Source organism: Athalia rosae, chromosome 1 (assembly GCF_917208135.1).
Source record: "Athalia rosae chromosome 1, iyAthRosa1.1, whole genome shotgun sequence".
Taxonomy (NCBI): Eukaryota; Metazoa; Arthropoda; class Insecta; order Hymenoptera; family Athaliidae; genus Athalia; species Athalia rosae.
Window position 1 is genome coordinate 14646582 of NC_064026.1, and position 23112 is coordinate 14669693.

The 23112-nt window shown below is 37.5% G+C and overlaps 7 protein-coding genes across 15 annotated transcripts; 4 read left to right on the forward strand and 3 right to left on the reverse strand.

Moving 5' to 3' along the window:
* Positions 1–204: 204 nt before the first annotated feature.
* LOC105690604 (spermatogenesis-defective protein 39 homolog) lies at positions 205–2451 on the forward strand. The gene is made up of 9 exons (XM_012408545.3): positions 205–446; positions 536–692; positions 852–1033; positions 1106–1242; positions 1355–1382; positions 1449–1593; positions 1685–1926; positions 2035–2211; positions 2290–2451. Exons 1-9 carry the CDS (start codon positions 372–374, stop codon positions 2413–2415), a joined length of 1269 nt encoding a protein of 422 aa, XP_012263968.2. The 5' UTR covers positions 205–371; the 3' UTR covers positions 2416–2451.
* Positions 2452–2766: 315 nt separating this feature from the next.
* Positions 2767–3773, forward strand: LOC105690603. The gene is made up of 3 exons (XM_012408542.3): positions 2767–3107; positions 3314–3622; positions 3684–3773. The coding sequence occupies exons 1-3, from the start codon at positions 2781–2783 to the stop codon at positions 3771–3773; spliced, it is 726 nt and encodes a 241-aa protein (XP_012263965.2). The 5' UTR covers positions 2767–2780.
* On the reverse strand, positions 3629–9938 carry LOC105690602. Of its 4 annotated transcripts, XM_048660293.1 has the most exons (10): positions 9676–9938; positions 9094–9207; positions 8865–9007; positions 8549–8699; positions 8102–8355; positions 7948–8014; positions 7677–7861; positions 6362–7515; positions 6126–6266; positions 3629–4044 (listed from the first exon to the last, which is right to left on the reverse strand). In XM_048660293.1, exons 2-10 carry the CDS (start codon positions 9194–9196, stop codon positions 3828–3830), a joined length of 2415 nt encoding a protein of 804 aa, XP_048516250.1. In that variant the 5' UTR covers positions 9197–9207; positions 9676–9938; the 3' UTR covers positions 3629–3827. The 4 variants fall into 4 exon arrangements, with proteins under 4 accessions (XP_048516250.1, XP_048516251.1, XP_048516249.1 ...); XM_048660294.1 differs by having other exon boundaries at positions 7948–8011; positions 9094–9938; XM_048660292.1 differs by having other exon boundaries at positions 9094–9938.
* On the forward strand, positions 4705–5506 carry LOC125502248. Its single transcript, XM_048660314.1, has 2 exons — positions 4705–5149; positions 5243–5506. The coding sequence occupies exons 1-2, from the start codon at positions 4818–4820 to the stop codon at positions 5460–5462; spliced, it is 552 nt and encodes a 183-aa protein (XP_048516271.1). The 5' UTR covers positions 4705–4817; the 3' UTR covers positions 5463–5506.
* Positions 9939–10042: 104 nt separating the features above from the next.
* Positions 10043–14269, forward strand: LOC105690653 (YTH domain-containing family protein 1). The gene is made up of 4 exons (XM_012408648.3): positions 10043–10808; positions 10911–10938; positions 11557–13190; positions 13339–14269. Exons 1-4 carry the CDS (start codon positions 10773–10775, stop codon positions 13384–13386), a joined length of 1746 nt encoding a protein of 581 aa, XP_012264071.1. The 5' UTR covers positions 10043–10772; the 3' UTR covers positions 13387–14269.
* Positions 14270–14474: 205 nt separating this feature from the next.
* LOC105690444 (EF-hand domain-containing protein 1-like) lies at positions 14475–18171 on the reverse strand. The gene is made up of 6 exons (XM_012408224.3): positions 18007–18171; positions 17775–17911; positions 17240–17562; positions 15654–17062; positions 15409–15534; positions 14475–14686 (listed from the first exon to the last, which is right to left on the reverse strand). Exons 1-6 carry the CDS (start codon positions 18052–18054, stop codon positions 14546–14548), a joined length of 2184 nt encoding a protein of 727 aa, XP_012263647.2. The 5' UTR covers positions 18055–18171; the 3' UTR covers positions 14475–14545.
* Positions 18172–18309: 138 nt separating this feature from the next.
* LOC105690494 (sodium-dependent phosphate transporter 1-B) lies at positions 18310–23034 on the reverse strand. Of its 6 annotated transcripts, none has more exons than XM_048660296.1 (6): positions 22778–23034; positions 20606–21372; positions 20308–20514; positions 19930–20140; positions 19222–19844; positions 18310–19037 (listed from the first exon to the last, which is right to left on the reverse strand). In XM_048660296.1, the coding sequence occupies exons 2-6, from the start codon at positions 20807–20809 to the stop codon at positions 18807–18809; spliced, it is 1476 nt and encodes a 491-aa protein (XP_048516253.1). In that variant the 5' UTR covers positions 20810–21372; positions 22778–23034; the 3' UTR covers positions 18310–18806. The 6 variants fall into 6 exon arrangements, with proteins under 6 accessions (XP_048516253.1, XP_012263706.2, XP_012263707.2 ...); XM_012408283.3 differs by lacking the exon at positions 22778–23034 and adding an exon at positions 22566–22770; XM_012408284.3 differs by lacking the exon at positions 22778–23034 and adding an exon at positions 22313–22552.
* Between the last annotated feature and the right edge of the window lie 78 nt (positions 23035–23112).

Genomic DNA, 23112 nt, shown 5'->3' on the forward strand with positions numbered 1-23112 from the left:
AAAGCAACGTTTATCATAAATCATAGATAATTGTGTACTTCTGGTAGACAATTTAAAGTTTGTGATTTTTACAACTAGATTTCTAGCAACACATCAATACTCCCGATTCACACGCTGAAATACGCCTAAACTATCGGTATGTATATTTCATTGTCAGTAATTTTACAAACCTCATAAAATGACGTATTTCGAGCACGTGGCTACCTCTTTGGTGGGTACAATCCTGCCCAATCAAATGAAAGTCCACGGAAGTTCACTGGTGGAGAGTTTGGGGACACTAGTTCAAATAATACATTATTCGAAGAAGCTTTCAGAGTTCATTGCAGTTTACTATTAACACCATCAGTGACTGTAGTTATTGTGAGATACAAATGAATTCGACGAAAGACGATGAAAACTATTGGAACACTAGTGACAAACTAGCCTTCAATTTTGAAGATGACGAAGTAGGAATTTACCACCATCTGTCAAACTGAAATTTCAGTATCATCTTTTGGTTTGTTGTTGTTTATTGATCAATAAATTCGTTTCACAGGAAGGTCAATTATTTGGAATATCAAAAACAGGAACTGCTCGGCTGCGAGCTGGAATATCAGATATCGGTGACTCCGAAAATTACTTAAAATCAGATGATACACACTCTAACCTCAAACCGTTGCTTTCTGTTATTTCTGAGCAGACGTTGACCAGTAGTACGTACTATGATTTATCTATTCCAATTCTTAGAGTTACATCAATACAATGTATCATTGACACCATCAGAGTCATACCAAGGGATTGGACACTGATAGTCGAAACAGACCCCAAAATTCAAATCCTAATTTGAAATAGGCAACTTCATTTGTTTCTAGTTTTGGCAGCAGATAACTTGCAAAATACTCATGAAGAGAAGCCTATCGTCCAACCAGAGATAACTCTGAGAAGAATACTACTGGGACAGCCATTTATGCTAGAACAATACAAATCGCTTGCCTGTAAATCAGAATTACTAGATGCAGCTATTAATTCTGGTGATGGAAACGCCATTCTAATTGTCCGTAATGATCCCCAAGCAAAATTGTAGTCATTTCGATATGCCTCTATAAAGTAAATTATTTTTTTCTAGGTAATTATATTTATTGCAAAAACACTGAAGCGGGTGTTGATTCAAAGGCTACTTGCAGCCAGACCTGAAGCAGTTAATGTATACATCCGATATCTTGCCATAACGTTGCGCACTAACGAGCTCACTGATCTTTTAACGTAACCTTCTTTCCTATTGTTTCTCATCAGTATTTGAATCGAATATTTGTTTTTATACATATAGCTCTGCTAGAGTCTAAAGCTAATTTAAAAATGTCTCATGATTTTTCAGGATGTTGGGGCGCTCTAAAGACGCAGCTGTGAGTATCAAAGAATGAACAAATAATATTATGCTGATAAGCATAAATAAATCTTGTAGTTTTCAGATGACAAATTTACAAATTGTTACAAAGAACACACATCAATTCGAAAGGCTATTACAAAAACTGCAGCATTGTTACAGAACGCATTTTACAGCTTTACCAGAGTGCAAGGAAACCTGTTACGTACAGAATTACATCAAACTCCTTGGTAAATAATCAAAGTTTTTATAAATATATTCTTTTACCAAACGTCGGTATTCCAGTAATCTTTGTGGGCTCTGATTATATGGATTTTTCAGAGTGGCAGGTTGCAGTAAAGGCTACAGAATTAAGCGAACCGTTGAAAATGCATTCTTCAGTATTAGATTGTCTGCAACATGCTTGCCAGCATCATTGGGGAGCTTCTGATGGAGCAGTTGTATCAGCTGCAAATCTCTCAAAGGAGCATGCTGTTTCTCCTCGACAATTTCAAAGCGTCGCACTTAGTACCAGGGCATCATTGCAAGCCTGGGATGATGTTGAAGCTCTACTTCTGACTAAGGTACTTTTGAATATAAAGTCAGTGTTACAATATACTTATCTTTAGTTTGATTCTTAAAAAAGTAATTAGAACAGCGTTAAATGGGTACATCAATGAGTGTATTTGCAGGGTTGGCTTGGCAGTAAAAAATTGCAAACCACCCTCTCTATAGAAGATATTTCCAAAATTCTCCATCAAAATCAAGCGCCGTCTTCTTTGCTTGCCAAGTTTTTGAGCTATGTAGATAACTTAGATAAACGACTAGAACTGGCAAAAAAGCTTCAGTGTCACCGAGCTGTTATCGATGTGAGTAAATGCAAATATGTGAGAAAGGAAAAATAAAAGATCGTTTGAATAATTACACAATTTGACTAATTTCTATAGGTATTTGTACTACAGAGAGATCGAGCAGCTTTGATGGACTACAAATCCAGTCTCCACTCGCAATCAGAGCAATACTTTTATGCTGAAAATGCACTTCGTGTTTCCTCAACAAAGTGGAAAAATTGAAGTTCTGCATAAGATAATAAATACCCGATACATGCATCACACACATCGTAATCAATCAAATCTACTTCCTCCAAATCGAATCTCTTGACACCCGAATTATCCATTTTATTGCATTAAGCATTGTTACTATTGTTATTATAGACGCTTGAGCCCAACGCTTCGGTGAATTGAACGCCTGCTCACTCACCTGGCTTAGATTAATTATGGGTTGTAGAGCTTTGAATTTCGAGTTATTGTTGTCACACAATCACATATAATAATACAAGCTACTATTCAGACTTCAACTATTTATATAGGTGATTCGATTCAAATCTCACAGTTCCTCTGTCAGTCGCAAGCAAACAGCATCTTGTTAAATCTTAAACATGCTTTTGCCCCAATTTATCTACGTATTGGGCATAATTGGGATTGTCACAGCAGATAATATTATGCAGAAAGCTATAAAAGCATTTGCTGATTCAAATTTTGTTACCTGCCATATTCTCCTTTTCACATATTCTGATTCGTTCAGAGAGCAAAAAATGTTACAAGAGTTTTACCAAGTAGCAATTCAAAATAACTTCATACCAACTGCTCTGGAAAATATGAATGATGACCAAAGAAGAAATGGTTCTACCTCTATTCGAAGAGATTGTGTCAAACCACTTCGATCATTCATTATGGGAAATGTAACATACATTGCAGAATACATGGTAAGAACTAATGGCACTTGATAACAAAATTCTGATTGAACTGTACGAAAACGGCCAGAATTCAACTAGTTAATATCAAAATCTTATGCATTGACTTAATTTAATAAGACCTTGTACGCTTAAATATGACATTGCCATAAATCGATTTCGACTTTTTTGAATCATTAAATGACCCCCTTCACGTATTACCTGAAATACTTTTGCAGATAGCAGAGAAAAGAAAAGGAAATATTGCAACAGATATATGGTTGTTATTTGTTGCAAATGACTTTGATCAAGAATTGATAATCTCTCAAGTAGAACTCTCCATCAGCAGTGAGGTCTATATTGTGAGAAGAACACCCAACGGTTATAAGTTTTGGGAAATTTATCGCCCTACAAAAAATAATCCTGTTCGAGTAATCTACCATGGTGATTGGAGCTTTGCCGGAGGTTTCAAAACTACGCAACAAAGCAAAATACAACGACGATGGGATTTTGGGGGTGCAGTTTTTCGCGCTGCAGCAGTTGACATGGTATAGAATGTAAACAGAATTTATTAACATTAGTGGTATCTCATAATATGATGATTTTCAGAAATCATATAAAAATTTAGACCTCATTAGAACAGTTAAAGTACTTGCAACTTTATGGCAGACATTAGAAAAAGAATTCAACTTTACGTGAGTAAGATAGAAAAATTTGTTGGTATGGGGTGTGACAATGGTAAAATATGATTTGTTATTTCAACAGTACAGAATATGTAATGGTACCAGAGAGCAGTTCAAAATCTTGGTTCCGTGATGGATTGCAGGATGTTATTAAAGGAATACTCACCAGAAAAGAAGCTGACGTCTCTATCGCAGGAGTTGCAGTTGAATCATCGGACATAGATCTCATAGACTTCAGTGAACATATCATGGAAATTAGGTAATTTCTCCTTAGGTTAAATATGATACTGTAATGAATATATGGCATCAGTAAAGTGTCACACTTCTACTATACATATCTGCAGATTTAAGGTATTCGTAAAAAAATGTGGAAGTCAGTGTGACGAGTGGTTTCATTTCTTAAAACCACTGAACCCAATGGTATGGTATTACGTAGGATTCGTAATTGCAATATCTCCGGTGACAATATTATTTGTGCATCGTATTGGTTGCAAACTTGGCACTGTCAACAACCAGTGCAATTTTACCGATGTATGTGTTATGGTACTTCAAATGTTATGTCTACAAGGTATGCATCAAATGAGCATGAACGATTTTTTAACATTGGTATATGCTACATCAGATTCCAGTAAGCTATAAATCTTTATTATTGCAGGAGGAAACGTGGAGCACAAACTGCTCTCAATGGGTCTGTTGCTGGTGTCTTTCAATATATGGGCATTTATGTTCCGCACTGTGTATTCAGCAGCATTTACTTCTACGATAGCTGTGAAACAGTTTGTACTCCCTTTTATATCCTTCAGGGAAATGCTGAAAAATCGTCAATATGAACTTGGTGTTGTCCCTAACAGCAAGGAATTCGAACTTCTTTATGTAATCAATTATTTTCTTTAATTCTGGACGTAGATTTACATGTAGTACTACTAATCTAGAATCCAAATCTCACTTTCCGATCAAATGAAAAAATTTGAAAAGCAAATGAATTATCTAATTTTTAACCATAGTTCTGTGCTAAGAATCTGACTTTTTCAATTTCAAAAATATTTCTAAAATGTAGCAAATGTATATCTGCTTAATTTGTTCAACCATTAAGAATCAGGGTTTGAAATTTATTAAAAAAAAATGCTTGCAGCATGCGAAAAGTGAGTTTATGAAACAGCTGAACAAGGCTATAATGGAGCAAAACATTACCAAGTTACCAACATCACACCTAGAAGGACTACAGTGGGTTTGTTCGAGAAAAAGATACGCATTTTCGGCGAGTGTAGCAACAGCTCTTGAATTACAATCAGCATTATCTTGTGAGCTTTCCACCTTGAGAATTGAACACATAGAAAGAATTGCGGTTGTGATGACGAAAAATAACGAATACTTGCCATTCATCAATAGAAGGTGAGATTAAGAGAAATACATGACACGGCTGTAATGTAAGCACTCTATTATTTCTAAATATTTAATTCGGGAATTGAACGGCATTTCTGACAGAATACACGAGTTGCATGAAGGTGGAATTATTGGAAAATGGATCCATGATGTAACAAAGACCCATGTACATGCCTTTCAGAATTCGCAACCTTTTGAAAAGACAGCAGTTGCATCCACAAGGGTTATACAACTAATATTGCTCGGTGGTATCTTGTCATCTATTGTACTACTTTTGATCGAAATATTTTATTATAAGATAAAGAAAAGCACACGAGTATAGCATTGATAATCAATAAATAACGAGAATATCTTTATAATTTATAATTGGATGGAAAACAAAATGTTTCAAGATAACAAAGAAGCCTAGATATTAGTTTTACATCAAGTAGTCTCAAATATGACCCCCAACGTGGACAAAATCATTCGTTCGTTCAAACGTTCACTCTCTTCTCAGCTTTCTGAAAAAAAAAAAAACACCATTCACTCTCTGTACTATAAAACAATTATTTGAGAACATTGTTTTAATGCTGCTAAAATTTTGCAATATTTAGCAATAATCTATTTAAAACTTGCAAATTGAAATAATTTCTCACCTTGATTAGAGAAATATTAATTTCCTTCCGTCATATTATTTGCTGTAAGATCTAGTTATATGAATTGCAAAAAGTTCTGCACTATCAATGCTAAGTTACTTCGAGTGTTACTGAGATTTATTTTTTTTGGCTTAAGTGATTTAACTGTACGCTTGTTGGGTTCATACCTTTTATTAAAATAATTTTTTGCTAACGGAATGAAAATTAAGCATTAAATTATGCATAATAGTAGGTAGTAAGCTCAAAAACTAAAACTTATTGTATTAATTCAAAACACTACTAGAACGATACGCCTTCATATGTGATATTAATGTGTAGGATAATGTCATATTCTCAAATTTCAAACATACCTGCCCAAAGGTGGCTCTTTCAAGTTGACAGGTGCTTTCACTCTTTTGGGTCGATAGGGCTCGCTTACGCTACAAGTACTGTTATTGCTATCAGTGACTGGTTCTGAGTTGTGAATACTGGACATCTTCTGACTTGTATTGCTGATGAAAAATAATAACCCATCAGTTTAAAACTTCAAAGTCAAGTTGTTGCCTTTATATGCTCAGATATAAGCGTAAAATTATATTATACGTACGTGTCATGGGTGCCATTTTGCTTGCTACGATTTGGATTAGTGTTTGGATGGACGTCATCGAGTTTCTGCAAAACCACTTTGGCGCTGCTTGGATCTTTGAGCTTTTTGGCCCTACTCAACTTAACCGACTTTGATTTAAACTTGGGCGAGCAATCTGAATCACTAGAATCAGTTTTAGATGTTATAGTTCGTTTTTTCTTTTGCTTCTGTTTCACTGTGTGTTTTATCTGAGCAGTTTTTGGAGAGTCTTCGAATTTCGGCAATTGCACACTGCAGTTATTTGAAAGTCTATCATCAATTAAATTGTGCGGCTCTTCTGGCAGCTCAGTAACCAGGCCATTGACAACAGGTAATCGAAATTCATTTATATTAAAACTAGACGGTTGAACCGGTCTAAGGCATCGCAACATCAGTGTGTCTTCATCTTCATCATCAGTGTCGAATCGCATTCGGCGATCGGTGACAAATTCAGTTGAACGATTGATTGTTATGTGTCTGTAACTTTCATCAATATCTTCTGATAGGTTTGAAGACTCATATGTCATCTCGGTGTTGGTAATGGAGTTTCTGTTACTATTTTCTTCAGCTAGATTTGAAACATGAGGTCCAATATGCTTTTGATTATCAGCAACTCTAGATGACGCGATTTCTGGTGCTCTCAGACCATTTATGCATTCTGTAAATTCCATCGAATCATCGTCGAAACATTTTCCCAGTTTATTCTCAGCCTCTGGTTCAGAGTCTGATGAATCCAACTTCCTAACATTGCGCTTCTTTCGACAAATATCTGATTTCCTATCTTCTCCAGCAATAACATGTCCTTTCCAAACGTTTACACTCTGTTTTGTACTTAGAGTTTCTCTAATCGTCGGAGAAACTTCACTGTTACCAAGTAACCAGCTTGGTCCTTCTAAGGGGTCGTAAATTCCAGAGTGGTTATTCGTCAGACTCATATTCTCTATCTTTTTCTCTCGCAGGCCAACAGTATTTGCTGCACAGACCTGCAATTTTTTAGCGGAAGGTCCATCTGATTCTTGTCCTTCACGTGCAGTAGTATCCAGATGCCATGAATCTTCCTCATTAATTTGCTGTCGAGAATCTCTTAAAACATTTGGTCGTGTGGTTAATTCTTCATTATTTTGGCAATCTTGCAGCTGCAATGTATTTTGGTATGTCATAAGCACAGAATTTTCAATAAGATTTCAGCATAATACTAAAAGTTCAATGTATTTGAAGAGACTGTGGTGAACTTTGGGTGAAATTGGGTCATTAGATATGTGTCTAATTTTTTTTAGACGAAATTAAATTCACGTACCATTCCAATGTTTATAGTTTGTAAATTGTGTAGTATCTTAGACACGTCGCATAGAGTTACACTAGGGATTCGTGTCTTACTGATGGGTGATTTTTCCGAGCATTTTTTTGTCCTGCCCGAAAGTTTGTCAGAAAATCTTCCAGATAGTCTCAATTCGGGTCTGGAAAGTATTTCCCCATCTTCTTCTGTAGAATAATAATCAGAAAGTATATTTCAGTTTTGGAGTAGGAAATAACGTATCGTTTTTGTTGTTGAATCATAATAGACTTGCCATCAGCTCCGATGTACTCTACTGGTATTATTCTCTCTGGTAGTCTTCGCCTGCGTTCACCGTCCTGCTAATAACACGTTTTCAGGGTATATATTCAAGGTGCATTGCCTAGAATTGCTGCAGATTTTGAAGCAACAATATGATTACTACGTACATATTTGGTCCTTTTGGTGTTTAAAAATGTTGATACTGTTGATACTCGTGGCAGATTACTATTGAGTGTTGAGTTGAGAACACGGTCAGGAGATGCCTCTTCGACGACACTGAGATTTGTGAAATTGTTCAGCTTCTGCATGTTTACCCTGCGCAAGTTTATTGTCGGCTTGGTGATTGTGTGTCCGCTTACCATAGGTTTGACCATTGCTTTTGTTGGAGACTTCATTGAAAGCCTTTTCATTGATTCCTTCTCTGAAAAATCGTGTTTTCTTCGTTCTCTGTTTCTGTACTTGAATATGGGATACAACGAATGCAAATGTGAACTAAAGGTTTTTGACATTTTTGGAATGACTATTGATGATTGATATTTACAGATATTGCAACTCTGTATGGCGGTGAAACTCTTGTTATATTGACAGTCAAAATAATTGACAAAGCTACTCACTAGTGACTGAGGCAGGGCTATGTTGTATGGCAGTTTTGGATGATCCCGAAAATTCTTGACAACGCATGATAGTGTTTGTCACATAATTCGTCATTGTTACTAACATTGTCAACATTTCCTTGGCATTATTTTGAATGTGTCCAAATCCCAGCTGTAAAAAAATATATGACAGCGCATTAATGTGTGCAAAGTTTATATAACTCTAGAGAAAAATCTCCTCTTTTATCTTTCAATGAATTTATGAATATGGAAATGATTTTACATTAAGAAACTGATTCGTATTACTATAATGAAAGCATAGAAATGTCATACTTACATCTCGTTTATTACAAGCTATATTTGCGGACTGTAGTTGGCTTGTGAGTCGAATGTTTTCTTTAAATAGTAGTTGGTTCTCTTGTTTTTGCATAGATAAAGCCTTGGCTAATGAAATATTATTGCTTTTTAGCTTCCCACATACTAAAATATATCATAGTCATTAAATTGTTAGCCTCATCTATTGCTTGACAAATATCCTAAAATGTTTGTAACAATGGGTAACTCACGCGGATTGAAAAGCTTGACTCTAGAATTTCCTCCAAAACGCTGACTTTTCTTAACAAGTTTCCTAGCTTTATTAACACGTCGTTGCTTCAACATAGATGGCATCTTGGCTGTATCTATAATTTTTTTAATGAAGATTTACAGGTGATTTTGATTCTTCTTCAATTGCAAGTAATATCAAGCATTCTCCAGAGCAATGGTTCATCAGCTACTAGCTACTAATTCTGTTATCGGTGGCATCATGGTCCAGTCCAATTCAATCAAACCATGCAACGAAGATAGCTTTTTTTTAATTTGTGAGTTATAAAATTGATGGAATATTATATTTATTTCCGGAAACCCAGTCGCCTATCTCTCCTGAAACTGTTGTTACAGTTACGTTGTTGGTAAAGATTTTAGAACTAGTCGTCTATTGAAAATATCCTCCGGTGGTATACGTATGAATTTAATCATGTAAAGATAAACGTATCTTGTAAATAATCCCTGTACATCCAAGCGTTCAAACGCTTCTGAATTTGTGGGTATCTCCAAACTGCAGCAAGTTCTTTTGATGTCGTTTTATTTATCAATATTTGAAGTTTTACCTTGTACACGAATTTACAAGAACAAATAAAGGACTCGTAAATAGACACTTGATCTAGAAGATGCTGGACATATTAAAAAATCAACGGCCAGGGTAATTGTGATCCTATCGCGTTGAGACTACCGCGCCAGCTACCAGTTTTCAAAAGAAACACGTTAGCACGTCCTGAAACCATCATTCAAATCCACAAGCAATTCAATTTCCTTTTTTTCGTACAAAGTGTATGGAAAAACGACACCTATTTCACGTTTTTTTGTATCTACGTCATATGTGTACTCTTTAACGCTGCTAACGGCTGCTACCATTCCTATTCCTACCCAGATTAGACCCAGATTACCGAATAAGCGCCACCTGTGACTAAAGAAAATGAAATCAAGTATGTAACGACCAACAACGTCGTAGACGTCATACCGATGAGACGAGGGTATAATCAACGGTCACTGTTCGGAAACAGAAATTGTTGCCTTAAAGTTGCCTGCTTTTTTGATGGTGGCTGGGGTGCATTTTACAACAAATATTCGGTGTGATTAATTAATTACAGTGTACAGCTGTCATTGCAGCACAAATAACGTACTGTTTAACAATTGCGTATATTTTGGTGAATGTATAAAAGCCGGCTTGATCGTGTGAAGATAGTTGCAGCTGCGTCAAGATGCAAGTAAACGCATAACTCCAACATTTGAGGTTTCCAGCCCTGGCGGCGCACGGGAGGTCAGTGCACGTCACGCAGTTATTGTCTTTAGACGAGGAATATTTGTTGGATTCTCTCGGCTCGGGGTGAAATACGTGAAATTCCTGGGAATCTCTCGCGGTTGAACATTGCCAGGCAGTGCGCGAGAGCCTCAGGTAAAAAAACCTCAGTGACAAGGGTGGACATTTGATTTCCCCAACGAATCAGTTTTTCTCCGGTTAAACCGTTCTTGTTCATCGTCGGAGCCGTCGTCTTTTCTTCGTCTTCATCGTCGTCGGTCTCGTCGTCGTCGTCATCATCGTCTACTTGTGAAGTGTTGTGTATATCACTAAAAACGCTATCTCTCGGTTTACTACGTCGAATAAACTTGCTCCATCCTCTGGGACAGACAGATTGTACAGCAGGTTATGTCAGCTGGATTGGCAGGAGCTGTTTCAGATCAGGTCAGTCTGTTGACACGCTACCAACTTATTTGCCATTCATCACCCTTTAAGTCGAACCAGTGACTTAAAAAATTGTGTATTTTTCCATGCTACGGGATGCAGCGGATGAAAGGACAACCCAACAATCAGGGTAAGTATTCAATTTCATTAACATATCGTCCAAACGTTAGGTGGTACCTATTTAGTTATATGACATGATAAGATATACCAGACAAGGGCCATTCCAATTTGCAAATGCATCGACTGTTTACTTGCTATTTCATCTATTTTCTAGCAATTAAGTGGCACTACATGTAAGTCAATGAATCAAAATGTAGTGTCAAAGTTATCTGACTATCAATCTACCGTCTGAATTTATAATTCCAGCTATATTTTCTCATTCATGATTGTCTCTGGATGAGAGTATTTCCCTAAATCTTCATAGCCAGCCACAACTACGTAGCAATCTCAACCAATACTTGGAGATTTTGGGTTGATGCAACTATATGTGAAGATTCAGCTATATTTCTCTTTAGTGCAATGAAAAAAATACCAATTCACTTATGTTGTGCATTTCATACTAACAATCGTATAATAGAGCAGAATAATAGATATGCATGTCTGCATATTGTACAATGGCTCTGTTGTCAAGGTCGCTCCTGGTACACATAATTCAAGACTAAATTTACTAGACTTGCGCTACCGTGGTATATAAATTTATCAATGAATTTTTATAATGAGCTTAATGAAGAATCTATATATGTAACAGTAAGCAATGGTCCCAAGGAGCACCAGCAACAACAGCAACAGGCGGAACACGTGGCTGGGGAAGACACAGGGTTTGATTCATGGAGAGGAGGAAATAATGTTCAACATCACTCCAGCTACCCGATCGGTACAGGTGACCCATATACACCGTATTATGGCACTTCATTCCCCTACCAGGCGTTTGGAGCGGGAGACGGCACTTGGTCAAACGGAACGGACCCGGTCGCGTTTCTCTCAGGATATGGAGGACAGATGGGTCACGACTCGTACGGAATGGATGGGATGTTTTCAGCAAGCGCAGGTGGAGGATTTAGTACTTTTGGCCAACCAACATTTAATTACTTTCATGGAAACGGGGACTATAGCACATGGGGTACGCCGAGAAAAGCACGTTACGAAGACTATTACCAAGCACCAAGGGGTAACGAGAATTACCCGACGCCTGGTGGGGCGGAAATGAAATCTGTAGAACAAAGTGTACAAGGTTTGTCTATTGGAAGTGACACATCACGACAGGAACAGCAGTTACCACCTAATCAGCAACAGTCTAACAAAACTGAGTCTAAAGAACCCAAGAAACTGACATGGGCAAGCGTAGCCAGCCAACCTGCAAAGCCTGTACCACCTCTTTCTGCTTCCCAGGGTATGAAGAAGAAGGCAGGAATGCCTCCACCTCCAATGGTCCCTGGAAAACATAATATGGATATTGGGACTTGGGGTGAGGGAAAAACCTCAGCTCCACCACCAAAAGCCCCTCCCCCACCTCAAGTACAACCCCCAGTTCCATCCCCACCTCCTCCTGTTCAGAGACAAAGGCCACGGCCACTTCCTTCCTGGGTCCAACAACCTACAACCCCACCTTCACCCCCTCCGCCGCAAATGCAGATCCCACAACAAGTAGCCCCTCCTCCACCGACGCACCCCGTTTTAGATGAGTTAAAGGTAAAAAATGACTATAATCCCACAGAATTTGACCAGTCTGCACCAGGCGCTAGGTTTTTTGTCATTAAGTCATACTCCGAGGATGACATTCATAGATCTATAAAATATGAAATCTGGTGCAGTACGGAACATGGCAACAAGAGGCTAGACCAAGCTTACAGGGATGCTAGTCGGGATGGAGCTCCGTTGTATCTATTTTTTTCTGTCAATGGATCAGGCCATTTCTGTGGAATGGCACAGATGGTGTCTTCGGTTGATTATCAGAGCAACAGTTCTGTTTGGTCTCAAGACAAATGGAAGGGACAATTTAGAGTGCGTTGGATTTATGTAAAGGATGTTCCGAACGTTCAGCTGCGACATATTCATTTGGAAAATAATGAAAACAAATCTGTTACCAACTCAAGAGATGCCCAGGAGGTACCCCATGCACGCGGTCTACAAGTGTTGCGCATTTTGCACACTTATCGACACTCTACAAGTATTTTCGACGACTTTGGACACTATGAACGAAGGCAGGCTGAAGAAGATCAACGAAAGGCACCGCCTAATCCTATACAACATCATCATCCCCCTCCCAATCACAGGGGTAGGGGCCATTCGGGTGAACCTCCTCATCATCATCATCATCACCAGCACCAACAACATCAACATCAACATCCACACCAACAGCACCCGCATCAGCATCAACGCAAGGTTAGTTATCTTTGATTTTTGCATAGCATTATTGTACCAAGTATTAAAGCGCTAGCATTATATTCCATGCAGAATTTGATATAAATATACTGTTGGATTCAAACTAGCTGCAACATTGTATAACTGTAATGTTATTGAATCTGTTTAGGAACGTGAGGGTGGTCGAGGAAGAGGACGTGGAGGTCCTCGCCAGTAGCAACGATTACAAAAGAAGCATAATGATAATAACAATAACCACCATGAAAGAAGGACGCTCCGACTAATTATCAAAATATTAATTACCCCTTCGCTTATTCCCCGGACCTTCAAAGGGCTTTTCACTGCTGTGGGAGGAGTCACGTCTTTAAAGCTAACCCCTTTTGTTAAACGATTGATCTGTACGATAATTAGCATTGCATTGAACATCCCAATTATTATCTCATAAAGTTTATTGTGAACGAGATTATTCTATTTCATCGGATTATGATAAACGTGCACACGTTTAAAAGTATAAAGTGTAGTGTATCGTGCAAATGAACGAAAGGTGTTTCATAAACGTACAAATTAAAAAAATATCTAACAAAAAGTAAAACGCAGAACTGACAGAAAACCCAAAAAAATATAAAATGATAATAAAACAAAAAAAACTATGATGTGGACTAACATGTAAAAATGCTTGAACGGACTTTTGTTAAAAATCAAGAAATGACGATAGTTTGAGCAAGTGCCGGTTTGGATTACCTTTTTGAAACTGCAATGAACATTATAATCTGGTGCCTGCAACTAAAAAAGCCCTCCCTTCTTAATTGAAATAATACTGTGCGGAGGCTCCCCACGAGGTTTTATGTTTTCTATGTAATTATGCTCGATCAATGGATAATAACAAATTATTGCCAGCTGGTTGTTTTAGAAATATAAATAATTATCTATTGCGAATTATAATATTACCAATTATTATATTAGTCGTGGACCGCAGCAAATGATTTAAAATTATTACACGAGCAGATGAAATAATATTACAGTTACTCTATTGTGACATGAATTATGATTGTACTATTTGATAAGAATTCCATGAGATATGGTTCTCATTGTTAACAGTATCAGTTTGTTTTTTTTTTTGGCGAACGCCAATGATTACCATCCATCCTTTACTCTATAATCTTTTCATTACGATCCCAAACTCGTTGATGTTTTCATATTCGCTGTAGTATTATCGGTGACTGGCTTGACAGGAAAATCAGTGATGATACATTTAAAAAATAATCCAATTGATTGATGGAAAAGACAAATAATTCGAGGTCTTGCTAATGCGTTATATTTTGTTGTGCAGATGTATTACAACCCTTATTCATCATAAGAAGATTAAGCACAATGCTTTAAGGTGGATAGGGCCCTCTGCAACTGTTGCGAAGCATTGTCATAGTTCGCTGTCCTGGTTCTCTACCTATCAGTGGGGGTGATGAAGGAATTTCTGGTTTTGGGGGCTCCGTTGCCATCTCATACATCAGTTGACCCACCTGGATCATTCAAAATGGTATGCTACCAGTATTCTGTTCACAATGATCCATACTGTGGTATACACACATAATACATCGTTATTTTATGGACAACGGGCAAGTTATAGCAAAATTGTATCAGTATAGATGTATTACATTATACAGGGCGAGGCATTCATAGTGATCCGGCTGATTTTCTCTCAAACGAAGCGAGATATGGAAAATTGTTTTGTATGTACAATAGTCTCATGGTTTCAAAGGGGACACAAGATAGTGTTGTTTATTTTTTTCTTAGTCGAAGTATCAAGGTCATTTGGAGGTCAACTTCGTTTCTTCAAATGAAATCGCGTATTTTTGCCTGCATAAATCGAAAGGGTACTCAATTCTGAGGTAAAAAGTACGATATAAAAGAACCAATAGGTGGAGAGATATTACATAAAGAAGAATGAAGAATCAGTTGTCTGCATTTGCCGAAATCGCGCAGAAGTTGCGTGAGAATATGATTCTCTGCATAGATGAATTAGTGTCTGAAAAATTTTCCATATCTCACTGTGCTTGAGAGAAAATTGCCCTGATCATTTTAAATGGCCCAACCTGTATAATTAAATATGTATAGCGAGAACTATGATCCCAAAAGAAATAATAATCCTACTACGAATTCAAAAAAGTTACATTGAAATTTATTGAATATCTAGCTATGGTAGGCTAATGGGATAAAAATGACTCTAGTTTGCTAGGTTTACCTCAAACCTGTGGTCTCGATCTTTGAAGTAATGAGGTGGTATACATTCATGAGGAATTGTTGTTTTACACTCTGGTAATTCCTGCTGGCATGCGATAATTGGATGGCCAGCTCTATCATTCTGGATCTTTGATTACAAAAAAATACAAACATCAATATTGCATACAAAACAATACCGCAGAACTTTATCAAGCCTAATGAATTAAAACAACTGATCTGTTTGCAATTTAATATAGTTGATTTTACCTGGTCAGCCCATTTCAGTTCTTTTTTAGGCTGAGAAAAGAATTTCTCGGGCTCATCTTTATACTGAAGTGCACAATAATTATCAACTGGTATAGGTTCTGTAACAGTTGTTAGGCCTGGGCATAGTTCTTCTGGAGGTGGTGTAGGTTGTCTTAATTCGCCATGTTCACCTTCATATTTACGTAGAGCCTGTTCTGTAAACTGTTCAACACAAGGAGCTGTATCAAAATCATCTTTAAATGGCTCTCCGACCGTTGGATCCAAGTCTCGCTTGCTGTCAGCTTCTTCCTGAATCTTTTTAGCTGTTGCATCTATTTCATCTTGAATAAGACCCTCTCGCACAAAATAATTCCGGATATTATCTCGTATCTGTTCACAGAATTTTTCTGGGTTTGCTTTTATGTATCGATATACATACAAATCAGCTCCAGTTATGATGAAACGATGATTAAAACAATTGATTTTAGCTCCTATCAAAAAATCTTCGGGGGTGTAATATATTGGGTTGTCTCTACCAGTGCCTGGCTTAGGTACAAGCATTGTACTTAAAAATGTACCACCTCTGCGTCCAGAGTTACGCTTTTCTGGTTCTGAAATCTGTATCGTGCCGTTGCTTAAACTATACTCCAGAATAAATTCACGCCCTTCGTCTTCGGGGTGGACAGCTTCCATCTTCATCGAGTAGCGAAGCTTTTTTGGAAAGTTGAAAACTTGGCGAATTACGTCGGTCCTAGGTGGTTTAGGAAGCATGCTCAAACATCCAGCCAGTGTATCCTCAGGTGTGCCAAATTTTATGTGTGGTGGAGGAACATATTCGGGCAAAGGTTTCTGCTTTTCACTTGGTGGTTGTATTCTCTCTGGCTGAACCAAACCAAGCATTTCTGAATAATATTTTCTGGTAAATGGATCGCAATCATAAAGGAAGAAACGACGTCCAAAAACAAATATCGTATCGCCTATTTTGAGATCTCTTGGTGTATAATACTCTATCACTTCCGGATCCCCATATTCCATGTAAATTGCTGGGTATGTAGATGGCTTATCCTTCCAATTTTTTGGCAATTTGGTTCTTTTCAAGAGCATTGCAGTTGGATCTTTGCCATCATTCGGCTGATGAACTTCGCGGACTGCAATTGTGTCATCAGTCAGGAAGTAAAGGATTTGATAGCAATCATCATTCCAAGTTGCATAAAATTTAAGGACCATAGTGTCATATTCTAGAAACCGCCGTCGAGTATCATCTGCCACTGGGGTTAATCTAGTTGGCACTTTATTTTTCAATTGACGTAACTGCGTATAAGGATCAGGAGGTGGTTCTTCTTTGTCACCGACATCTACTCCTTGGCTGCGCAAAAACTCTCTAGTGAACAAGTCACAGTCTACAGTATGGTATACCACACCATAAATTCCTGAAAAATCAACATGTAAAAATGATGAATGAGAACTAGTTTGTCATTGTGTTGAATGGATTGAATGCTTCTATTTATCAAGGAAAGATATCACATCCACTCCATGCACGTAAATCAACTGGCCTGGTGCTGATAATTGTGTACAAGAATTAACTTTGTATTTCAAACAGCACGCACCCAGATCTATACCGACGTTGAGATCTTTCCAATGGTACGTATTCCCTCTGGTATTTTTAAGTATTTTTCCTCGTTTTACTATTCTGCCTTGCTGCAAACCCGAATTGTCTATAGGGGGCTCCATGACTGACATTGTGTCATCTTCCAAGAAATAAATTATATTGACGTGTCGTATGCGAAAATGTTCATTTGGCGAGTTGAATACACCTTGTCGGAAGAATGCTTTGAAATTCAAGCATTTTTGTGCAAAAAGTACATAGTGTGGTATAACTTGTCGATAACCATATTCACGCACTCGACCATAAGTCAATGAAGGATCGTACCTGTATCAAAATGTGTATCTTCTATTTACATGAAAACTTTTCAAATTCAGTGTTTGATTTACCGTCCCCCACAAAATATACCAGAACGTGGGGTCTTCAAGATTCAAGAAATCACTAACAGAAGGCCATATTGAACCCTATAGGTTTTGTAGAAAATGAACTCAGTTGCATGTAAACAAATCTACTGCTACTTTTATTAGAAATCTACATACTCTATGGGATTCTCAGGTCCAGCAAAAGCGCTGGAGGCAGTATCAATGGGTCTTCTCCCAATGCCAATGTTGCTGTCACGTAGTATACGGAATCCATTCAAATAATCAAATTTCTGCTTCAGTTTGTGATCCTGGATCTTTAGAAGCGAGTTGCATTTTAGTTTTTATGATGTCCATATTCTGTATATTTGATTTTTTATAGTGTACTGAACACACATCTGAGAATACTTACTGTTGCATCTCGAAAAGTATACCCCGGTACAAGGGGTAGACTTTCCATTGCTACAGACAAATCTCTAATACATACGCTTATCAAAACATTATTATATGACAGATGTTATAGGTGAATGATGCTTCCAAGAAAGCCTGAAGTAACTGAATGTGTTTCTATAGCAACGCTACTCTGTTTGTACTATAAAAACTCATTCTGTACAATACATTGATTGTTTGGTTCAAATATTATCCCTATAGGATTCTTGACAAGCTTGCAAGTTGCAGTAGAGTGAGTGTTGTGAGGAAGAGAAAAAATATGAAATTTCAATTACTGAGTTTTATTGCACTGCGAAGAATATTTTTATGGTTTCTGGGCTTTCCTACGCATTTTGGTGACATTCTACTATTCTACTATGTCACTGTATGAGTCAAACATCCATTATCTTGTTATTTGTTGCGTTTGGAATTAAACATATTTCATTACAGACTATTTGAATGCTATCATCCATCAACAGAAATCCATTCGAGATATTTTGAGATAAATAATTTTTTTGAGACGAAACATTGTAATGGTTCTGAACACCTTGAGTATGTATTTTTGCAAGACATCATTTCTTATTTACCTACCTTGGCTCATTCTCACAAACGTCCTGTAGCTAAGTGCAATTAATGCCTACTTCACAGAAGATATGAAACAATATTAGAAGAAAAATTATTTTGCATATATTTCAGCTTCCATTTCTTTATTTCCTAATAACAATAGCTGTATTGGATGGCTTTCACTTTTACTAACAAGCTAAGTCTAGTTTAACTTTCGATTCAGACAGTGATTACCTGCCTAAATACAGCCATACAGGCAGCAGACAATAAGCCTGCAACTGGTACAGTGATTAACCATGCAAAGGCAATGTTACGAAATAGCGTCCAAGATACGCCACCTCCACCACGAGACACCCATCCGACACATACGATTGAACCAACTTTGCAGTGTGTTGTTGATACAGGAAGACCAGCTTTACTTGCCAACAGAACTGTTAATGCTGCACCCACCTGTTATAGTTATTCACATTTTATTGATATTAAGATAGTATAAGAAGTGGGAAGAATGGACATTGTAAAAGCATCATAAATAGCGATGTTGAAGTAGTCATTTGAAACTAAATTTGATGCGCTATCCAGAAAAGCCAACCTGAATTAATAATGCGACATTGTAATACATGCATGAAGCCCTCACCTCAATTGTAAATCCGCTAGCTGGTGTAATACGTGCTAAATCTTGCCCAAGAGTTCTGATAACTTTTCTTCCCCATATCCAGAGTCCAATAGATATACCTAATCCTCCGTACAGAAGAATGAGTAGTGGAGTTTCTGTTTCTTGGCGTACAGATCCATCAGCATAGACTGCCCACAGGGCAATCAGAGGTCCTATAGCATTGCTAACGTCGTTCCCTCCATGAGCGAAGCTTCCAAATGCAGCAGTTAGAACTTGGAGAAATGAGAACAACCTTGATACTTCTGGTGGTTCTTCTTCATCCATGCCAGACTCGATATTGGAACCTTCCACATCTGCTCCACTGGCCAATAATAAGGGACTAGCACTTGTATTTCCTCTGAGTTTTGGAGTCTCTTCTTGATTGTTACTGGCCGAGGGGGCAGGGGAAATGACAGACAGTGCAGTTGTTTCCTTTCTATCACAAGCACCAAATTCAGTGGTTCCTTCATTAGCTTCACGAGCAAGTAGTATCCGCTTCTTCTGCCATGGGACTATGAATATATACACAACAACAGCCGACAGCAAGCCACTAGATACTGCAGCTGTTAGGCTACCCCACCATGGTATATTATCCAGTTTCAAAACTGTGAATAAACGATGCTGATAAACATGTTTTTACATAACATTTGTATGTCATTACATTACAATACATGTAGGTAATAGACTCACGTTTTGGCCCGTCATGTGCAACAGAAAGTACATTTGTAGCAATAGTTAGGCCATATGCTAAGGGAAGAAATCTGAGACCTTGTTCAAAGGGTTGGTTGGCTCGTAGCACGGCTTTTCTCAGTAGCAGAAAAATAGAGACTGAGACTAGGCCACTTAGTACCGGACTAGCAAACCATGAGGCTGCTATGCTTCCAAGGGCCACCCACTTCACCTGAAAGAAATAACGAGCTATTATTGTACACATTTGACATTTTATGGTAAAGTAAGATAATTGATCTGTGGCTGTAGATCAAATGATATAAGTGCTTGTTTATTTCCTAAGGTGGGATGAATATTTTTGATTGCAATATGAATATGAGAGGTAGTCAGTAAACGTACCCCTGCAGTACCTCTGCATACAAGAGAAAAGCCAACTGTTGCACCCACGATGGAATGGGTTCCAGAAATAGGGAGACGCAAAGCAGTTGCGATAATCAACCAGATGCCTGATCCAGCCAGGCTTGAGAGTGCACCCAGCATTAGTTCTTTTTCATGTCCTTCATAAAGTGAGACATCAAGTATTCCTTTACGCATTGTATCAGATACCTGAAATTAAGTGGAAGATACCACAATATTAATTAGAAAGCCTATCTGGTACATGGTATTTAGTGAATAGATGGAAGTATTGTAACTTTACCTTATATCCTATCAGTACCGCTCCAGCAATCTCAAATATCGTAGCCAACACACAAGCTTGTACTATTGTCAGAACACCTGCACCTACGCTGGTTCCAAAACTGTTTGCAACATCATTTGCTCCAATTCCAAATGCTAATATGAATGCGACAATGAATCCAACTACTACTATCCAGATCAGACTCTCGTCGTACGGTATGGCCATTTTTGAATTACTGTATTCGAAATCTATTTTTTCACTTTCAATTCTTAGGATATTGTAACCCTGCTATCACTAAAATTTATAGCACATCTACGTCCACTTAGTTTTGCTTGTTACTATATTTATATATGTGTATAATTGTAGTATGTAGTGCATGTATCTGTAACTACTGTTGACAGTTTAGGAGACACGTGTTGAGGATGAAGGACTATCCTATTAATTGAGTATGACTATATATCTATGTTGTATATAAATACCTGTCTATATCAGAATATATATTTCATTTTATACTTAATAAGTTCAATTCAGTTTTTATAACTTTGTACACATAGCGGAGGTAGAATTTTAGCATAGTGCTTGATTTCTCTAGCATTATGATAGAATTTATCATACTTATCATAGGTCAATAAATATATTTTGATTATAATTCCAAGGAGCTAGTTAACAGTATTGTTTCTTATGTCGCAGACTTTGGTAAGATTTAAATGAAAAAAATGGACTTTACTACTTTTTTTTAACCACGTCGTTCTGGCATGGAAGCAAGAAATAAGCTTCTCTCCCCACATCTGCAATGAATAAATTTCAAATTCAATTAATACCTTTTTAATACAGAAACATCCCTTACCCTGTAGTATGCATTAGATAATCACAATCTCCTCAAATTTAGACTTGTTTTAAAATACTTCAGATAGAGATTTTATCTGTCTGCTGCAGTATCCGAGATTTGAACAGGACGCTCTTTTCTGAATCACTTATCTATTACCTGGCAACATTGTTGCGCTAAATGTTGCAAATATGTTATTGATCCGAAAATATACCCTGATAGCATACCATTTCCAATAGGCTTCGAATTATACACCCCACACAAAGTTAAGAAAATTTGTGTTACCCAATCACACCACTTTTGTGACAAGTTTGAGTTTACGGAGACACTAATCAACGAACAGTATTGTTTAATTTAAAAGAACGTGGTGATTGTTCTACTTCTACGGGGTATCATATATTTGAATTTCGAACCGCAAGTTTGAGATTTCTACTGCATCAACGAAAGGTCAAGCTAGAGGTGGTTCCTATAGAATCTTCTACATAGATCTGCAGGCTGATATTAAAGGCAAATGTATGTTAATTATTTGACCGTTAATTTTATTAGATAATCAATAGGCGCGAAACGTACTAACATTGATCTCTAAATAGGTATGTGTATCTGATTGTGAGAAAAGAGACAAGACGGTTTCGATTCGATCATCCGAACACGTTTCCTCCGACAATTGGACTCGTTGTCTTCAACCATTATTTATTCAAAATGCCACGAAAAATAGAACACACGATTCATTGAACCAATACGCATCACATTCATATATCTATATTCTTGAAGCTAAAATTAGTAGACTAGGAAATAGCAATAGGGGACAAAAGAGGGTGAAATATTGATCCGTCCGACACATTGCCTGTATAGTCTTATGTCGTATGGTATGGACGAGTTTTGAAGATTTAGTTGTTACTTACAATATTTCATCTAGTCTGTAGAATTCTTTAATTATATCAGCCACTTATAGCCCGTTATTTTCTATTTTTAATCGATACAAATTTCTCCTTTTTTTTGATGATAAGACAACAGACTGCGAATAAACTAGCGGCGTTACACGCCTCGGATGTCATATTATGCAGTCATGATTGTATATGATTTTGATTTTTACCCCCGAACGAATCGAACTAATTACTGTTTAATTTGAGGTTCGACAAAGCTGTCAGTATTTACCTTCACAATTAAATATCTTGGTATAGTTTATTTGAGGGATTGCACTTTGAACGTGATTTTATTTCACTTGAATTAAATATTCTATGCAAGTATTTATACATTCGTCAGTTACACAAATGCACCGTTCGATTGCCTCATGCGTTCTTGACGCCTTTATCTAGGCTACCAGACTTGCATTTGAAGTTTCCAGCTGACTTGCGAAGGTCTCTTACCTTCAGTTAAAAGCTCTTACTAGGAGCTCTGTGGGTAGGGTTTTTTTCTCGCTCTTTCCAATTTCCACAGTGGATTATCAAGTGCGTTTTTCACAGAGAGAGTGCGGCACAGACCAATATCGGCCATATTCAGGTCCCGTAAGCGCGGTATTCGAAACGAAATTCAATTGAAAGGTCCATAACATACGTCGTTGACTGAAGAAACGCATATGCGTTGTCAATGGCATAAGTCAAACGTTGACTCGTTACGTTGACTGAAGAGACGTTCACTGTTTAAGAAATTTAGCAGAGCTTAGTGTTTAGTCAACTGTTGTTCGAACGATTGTTGACTGAAG